This window comes from Drosophila kikkawai, chromosome 2R (genome assembly GCF_030179895.1).
Source record: "Drosophila kikkawai strain 14028-0561.14 chromosome 2R, DkikHiC1v2, whole genome shotgun sequence".
Lineage (NCBI taxonomy): Eukaryota > Metazoa > Arthropoda > Insecta > Diptera > Drosophilidae > Drosophila > Drosophila kikkawai.
In genome coordinates this window covers 12,884,187-12,890,846 of record NC_091729.1, presented here as the reverse complement: position 1 = coordinate 12,890,846, position 6,660 = coordinate 12,884,187, and the positions used below count along the sequence as shown (strand labels likewise).

At 43.2% G+C, this 6,660-nt stretch overlaps 1 protein-coding gene across 1 annotated transcript; it reads right to left on the bottom strand.

The window, feature by feature from the left end:
• Nucleotides 1–986: 986 nt before the first annotated feature.
• On the bottom strand, nucleotides 987–4,185 carry Pms2 (mismatch repair endonuclease PMS2). Its single transcript, XM_017171900.2, has 8 exons — nucleotides 3,999–4,185; nucleotides 3,785–3,944; nucleotides 3,581–3,724; nucleotides 2,947–3,518; nucleotides 2,258–2,891; nucleotides 1,492–2,205; nucleotides 1,185–1,438; nucleotides 987–1,123 (listed from the first exon to the last, which is right to left on the bottom strand). Exons 1-8 carry the CDS (start codon nucleotides 4,122–4,124, stop codon nucleotides 1,019–1,021), a joined length of 2,709 nt encoding a protein of 902 aa, XP_017027389.1. The 5' UTR covers nucleotides 4,125–4,185; the 3' UTR covers nucleotides 987–1,018.
• Between the last annotated feature and the right edge of the window lie 2,475 nt (nucleotides 4,186–6,660).

The window sequence follows — 6,660 nt, the reverse complement described above, 5'->3', positions numbered from 1 at the left end:
ACATTTTCCCTTTTTAAAATATTTATAATGTTCCCAAAGAAAATACTTACAACACCTAAGAACTGAAGAACCACCTGGAAAGATTGTTAACGTGTTTAATATTGGTAAAAGCAGCAGCAGTCCCCCAATTGTTGTTGAAAACAAAACAAAAAATGTTCATGAGTTGCCTTTTATTTACAAAATGTATGAACGACACACGAAACGAAAACTGGAAAACATTGAATCGAAAATGAAAGTAAAATTGAATCAAAGTGTAGCCTGTAGTCATTAGTCTCTAAGTTAAGACAGTAAATTGCTCAACGAACACTGTTCCCTATGGGTGCCATGCATTTTATACACTAAACGAGGACGAGGGAGGCGAAAGGTAGAGATTAATTATACTTGTGGCTTAGCAAACTTATAGTTTTAAACACTAAACTGTAGTATTATGTACGATATGACAGCTGTAAGATACGAGTGCAGGATCTGTGGCAAAATATATATTTAGAGTTAAGTTATGGGGAGTCCTTCTCCTCTATATTATGCCTGAGTTGTAAACTGTTTTGCCAAATCGTTGAATTTCTCAGACGACTCTAGTTAATGGTGGACAGCATTTAGTAATCAAAACTAAGCACACAATATAGGAAAGGTTTTGTAATAACAAGGTGGAGAGGGTTTAGATCGTGGGATGTTATCCATGTTATTATTACAAGACCTTTGCATATACCCATACGTATGTAGCCTCTCATATACATATATATATATACCGCGTATTTGTATATTTAGTGTACGTACCACCTAGTTATAGTTACGAAAAAGAATAGAAAACAAAACGAGTAGCTTGTTAGACATACTCAAGTGATAACCTTTGTATTTGTCTTTAGTTGTAAGTCTGATCCTGTCGTTTAATCGTTAATCAATTAAGCAACGTATACTTAGAGGACCCACAAGCAGAAAAAGCAGAGTTCAATAAAGAGAAACGAAAATATAAATAAAAACTAAAACAATAATCTTTGATTATTTATTTAACTTGAAAACTTTAGGCCATGTTACTGGAGGGCACCTCCTCCTCATCTTCTTCGTTGTCCATCAACATGCTGATATTAATTAAATGACGCATGGTGGGACGTCCATGTGGGCAGTTCTGTTAATTATTCATATAAATTTAAAAGATTTAAAGAAAGTTTAATGAGTTAAACTCTCACCCAAGGCTGATCGATTTCCCCCATTTGTGTTATAAGCCTCCTCATGGTTGTGGTTCTATTCAGAGCCGTGCCAATCATCACAGATTTCCGGCATGCCCGCGAAGCAAACATGGCACGTACCCTTGATGGCCTACATATTGTGCCCTCGGGAGCATCCTGCAGCATAAAGATGAGCTCATCAATGTCCTCCTTGCCAAATTCCCAGCGCCGGCTATGCGGTTTGCCCAGCAAACGCACCTTCTTAGTTGGGGGAGCTGCAATGTTAAGCCTTAACTAGATCCTTTTCACTCCTTCTCTCTAGACTTACCCTCCTGATTGATCTCAAACTTGAAGCCATTCTTCTCAAACACCGGGAGATGATCAATTAGCACCATTTCATTGACTGCCGTCAGGTCCAGCGATTGGGGCACCGCCAAACGCTGATACTCCAGCTGAGTGCTGCGCTGCAGGGTCTCAAAGTTGTATTTCTCATCGGTGGCATGCTGGTCCACAATAAACAGGTCATCCTCCAGCTTGACAATGATGAAGCCCAGATTGAACTGTCCAATGATTTCCATGCGTACAAAGTCCTCTTTACCGATTTCCCGCTGCAGTTCCGCCTCTGCGTTGTTGTTCTGATTCGGATTAATCTCACTTTTAAAGCGCAAGCGCTGCAATTTGGCTCGTGCCCGTCGTTCTCGCTGCTGCTGCTCTTGGGCTTTCATGGAGGAAGCTATCTCCTCCAAGGTAATGTGGAGCTCACTGCTGGTGAAGTTGGAGGCGGATGCCTCTTCCACTTCCTCCTCCTTGTCGAACTCTATGCGGGTGGGCAGCTCAATGCCATCGTCGTCGTCGTCGCTGGGTCCCTCGGTTTCTTCAGATTTCTGGGAGGAAATAGTAGCATCTTCCATCTTGGACTCTGGTTTGGTTAGGGTCTTGACTTCGGGTTTGAATTCCGCTATGCTACGGCGGCTTTTCACTGGCGTCAGGACCTTGCAATCAATGCGAGCTGCCACGACAGGCTGCGTCAGAAGATCGTAGGCTGAAAAAGAAGAAATTCTTTATACATCCTTCAGAGTTTTCCCTATCCTCACCCTCAGACTCCTTTGCCAGTTCCTTTAGATTCACAAAACTATCATCTAGTTTGGCCTGCTCTTTGTTTTCCTTGACCTTTTCCACATCACTCTCTTCGCCTGATTGCTCTGATGGCTCTTTTGGCGATTCTTGACTAAGGAAATTATGAATTTTTTGCATTTTCAAGGATCTTGTGGCCAATTGTTCGGTTTCGCTGCAACGACGCTTGGCAGGAGCTGGTGGGGCTATGCCCTGGGTATCGCCAGTGCGTCGCCATTGAGTAAGCACGTCCATAAACCGCTGCGAGGAGCTAATGGGCACCGTATCCTCCTCTTCCTGCAGCTTGATTTTCTCCGTTTCCTCCTTTTCCGCTTCCATCTTGATTTCCTCCTCTTTTGGCTTGACTTTGGGTTCCAGCATGCTCACAATGGTGGTATTTTGCATCTGAAACGTAGCCGGCGTTTGGCCAAAGGTGTCCAGCAGGGATTTCTTAAGGGCCAACAGCAGAATCCTTTCGTTGTTGATCAACAACTGGCGCTTGTCGGGCGTAAGATTCACATCCACATCGGAGCGGGCAGTGACTATGTTGAGGTAGATGAAGGGCTGCTGCTGCACATTATAGCGATGGTACATCTCGTTCATCACCTTGGCTATCTGGAAAGGTAAAGTAAATTAAAAGATTCTCCTCATTTAAAACCACTCAACGCACATTCTTGGGATCACAGGGTCTGGCGTTGACAAAGAAGAACTGGCGGTCTCTGCTGGAGCGTCCTGCTCCATGACGGCAGCTGGAGATGTAGCCCTCCAGCTGGAAATCCGCTTGATTAAGGCGCTCCACATCCTCGGAGGTGAACTGCGTGCAGGTTGTGGTGTCGGCTGCATCTACGGAGGAGTTCAGATCCGCTCGCAGCCCCGCTTCGCTCAGCTGACCCTGCTCAAAGGGTGACTTTAGAGGCACTAGATCCGAAGCCTGGCGTGCTCCAAAAATCGCGGAGATATTGGCCAACACATCCTGGCTGCCATGTGTCTGCAGGACCACATTCTTGGCTCCCTTGGGGGTCTGATTGCTGCACAGGATGCGCACGCCCTTGGTGACCAGGCAATAGGCCTGCAGGATCTGACACATCTTGGTGAACTCCTTCTTGATATTCCGCGTGAAGTCACGACGACGTACAGGCAAGGTGGAAAAGAGATTGGACAGGGTGACAGTGGTGCCCACGCCGCGGGCGCAGGGCGAACGCTTCTTGAACTTTCCCTCGTGGTCAAGCTCCACCTTGATGCCTGTCAGTAAAACACGGAGTATAATGAAAGAGTAAATACTGGGCTCTTGGACTTGAACTTACCCACTTCCGTGGACTTGTGACGCGTTTGGATGACCATGTCCGACAAGGCGCAGAGGGAACTGAGAGCTTCGCCTCGAAAACCAAAGGTTTCCACGCCCAGCAGGTCCACAAACTCCCGAATCTTCGAGGTGTGGTACTTGGCAGCTGCAAATATAGCCATTAACTATCAATTTTAGGTATTTATATGAATTTTTAAGGACATACTCATGCCCTCCAGATTGGCCTCCTCCACGCCGCTGCCATTGTCGCTGACTTCCACGCCCTGCAGACCTTGATCCTTCAGCTTAATCTCCACCAGAGTGGCGCCCGCATCTATGGAGTTCTCCACCAGCTCCTTGACAGCCACCGCCAAGCTGAGCACCACCTGTGGAAAGAAAGATTATAAAATAAAGAATCTATAAACAAATCGAAGTTTTACCTGTCCCGAGCAGATTTTGTGCACTGTATCCTTGGCAATGGCCTTGATTTGGCCCGAGGCGGCTGTGGTGGGTGCCGGGATGTCTGCTTCATCCTCTTTGTCTGCTGTTTGGTTGTCTTTATCCATAATTTTGGGGAATAATAAATAATATTTCAATTGAGCGGTTTGTTTTTGCTTGGGGGTGCTGCCAACTTGTCTGGAATGTGTCTCCCAGCTGTTGCTTTGCTGCGACACAAAAATCGCATGCTATATTTTCTGGTTTATTAATAAATTGCATGCTATATTTTCTGGTTAATTAAAAACAAAATAATAAATATAAAATTAATTAATAAATTATAAAATTATTATCCCATATTATTTTTTTTTGAGATGGTAAATTTTTTTTTTTTAAGAATTTCTGTTTTTATTTTTCCAAGTCGGATAACTATATATTTAAGCTACTATAGGAACAATCACTTAATGTAGATAAAAATAAAATGCAGTGGAAATAAAATAATTTTAAAATACAATGTATTCTCAATGGAAAATAAGTTAACATTAGTGTCTAATTTCTAACATATTCCTATCATACATTTATACCTGAGATATACAATTTTTAAATGTCTTAAATAAAAAAAAAAATTAAATTAATTTATTTTATGTCTAAATGACTTATACATCCCCTGTTAGTTTTTATTTTCTATTAACTTAAATGAATATAATCAACTGCTAATGGAGAGCTTCTATAGGCAGACGGGACAGGAGGCGAAGCATCTGTCTTCGGTTGCCTGGAATCCATGACCAAAGATCCGTCTTTAACTAAAACTTTTTCAATAATTTCTGGACGGATAGTACCCTCGTATGGAGAACTATGATCCATTTTGAGTTTTTCTTTTGTGTTCATGAGTTGGAAAGGTGGAAGTTCAACTTCTATGCTCGCCATGTATTGTATCTTATGATACATTTTCAAACTAAGGGCATACAATGCAAGGACAATGAGCATGACAGAGCCAACGATGGCCACCAAATACGCCATACCATGGGAAGGCGCGGGAGTGCTCCAGACCAAACCTCCGCTGGTCCCGTCGCTATAATTGGCCGCCACTGCTGTGCGGTAGAGCGTCTTGGACTGGCCAAACTGAAAACTACTCCGATCATTTTCCAGGCTCACAGATTGCATGGGTTCTCTGTCGTCGCAGTTGCTCCAGTTTGTGCTGGATTTGAGGCACCAGTAAATGGTATAACCGGCGAGCTTATCCTTCTCTTTGGGCTCATCCCAGCGGATGCTTTTAATGCTGTCGTCGTAAAGCACTTTTTGAGGCTGTCTTTGGTAAGCATTGGTAAGGATCGGCACCTTCAGGGGGCTGCTGCTCCTCGAGCTTCCTAGGGAGTTATCACTACGAATGGTGAGGTTGGCCGGCAGCTCGGGGTTCCAACCGGTAAAGATGGCAAAATCGCGACCGACTACCGAAGGTATCAGGCTGGAAATGGATAATTAATTAAATGAATTAATTTAACAATTAAATAACATTTACACTTAAAGAAAACTTACCCACTGCTTGAAGCTACCGTGTACCGCATCTCCGTTGAACAGTACTCCCACACATCCAGAGGCTGCCAGTAAATGTGCAGCTCTTCCTTTTCCTTATCGTAATACAAATCCTTAACCTGCGGAGGACGTTGAGGAAGGGTCAAGGTCACGTTCTGTTGAGTATCAGCATTCCAATCCGGCACTTCCATCTGCCCTAATGTCTGGTTAAACTCCTCAATCTGCATTTCTTGAGAGATCACCAGGCAAAGCTTGAAATTGTGACTATCAATCTGGTCAAATGTTGTCTCGCGGAGCCCCTCAAAGAGGCACCGAATCTCAGTTCCATTGTAGCCCGCCTCATGGCACCGTACTGTTGCCGTATCATCCAAGGTCAGATTGTTTTGGATATTTCCCCACCTAGTCGCCGGTCCAAACTGTTCAAAGCCGCATATCAAGCGATCTCTGCATGACTGCCACCGACACCCGAAACTCTGTATGGGAATATGGCCCGCCTCCGTCTTAGGCAGCAGCGTGAGCATCCCTATCAGCTCCAGGAGAAGCGTTCTCCTCTCCATGGTAATGACTACTGATTAGTCGGGCAAACAAACGACAAACGTCTGGAAGCAAACAAAAAATTGAACTGATAGCGGAAGACATAAAATCACTTTGGATTAAGCCCATCTTTGGTGACACGAAGCTGCCAGTATAAATATAAAATGTTTGAAGTTGTGATAGAATCAATATATATTATATAGAATTAATTTTAATTCTGAAAGCTATTAACGTCAATAGTTTCTGACTTAAATTATAATACCCTGCAAGGGTATACAAAATAAGTATACAAGTAAAAGTATGACTCAGGAAAGAATATATTGTATGATCTTAGGGAATTTTTAAGCTAGAGCTTCAAAATTTCAAGGAATGTACTATAAAGCTTTGTGTGTTTCAGGTATTTTCGGGAGTTCTTTACCTTCTAGCTGGCAATATTTTGTATTATATTGGTTCCAATTAGACATCTGCATGGCGCACCACTCACAACTTACGATAAACTGAACTCATTTGAATTTATTTGATTTGAGTAATTGAAATGAGTGAGAATAAATAAAACATGAAACGGAATAAAACGTTTTGGGAAATTTGAAAACATTCGAA

Excerpts from the sequence above, each read along its gene's own strand:
- Pms2 (XM_017171900.2), bottom strand. The coding sequence starts at position 4,124 with ATGGATAAAGACAACCAAACAGCAGACAAAGAGGATGAAGCAGACATC. Across the intron at positions 1,439-1,491 it reads GTTTGAGATCAATCAGGAGG|CTCCCCCAACTAAGAAGGTG; the intron begins GTAAGTCTAGAG and ends TTAACATTGCAG. Across the intron at positions 1,124-1,184 it reads GGGAAATCGATCAGCCTTGG|AACTGCCCACATGGACGTCC; the intron begins GTGAGAGTTTAA and ends AATAATTAACAG.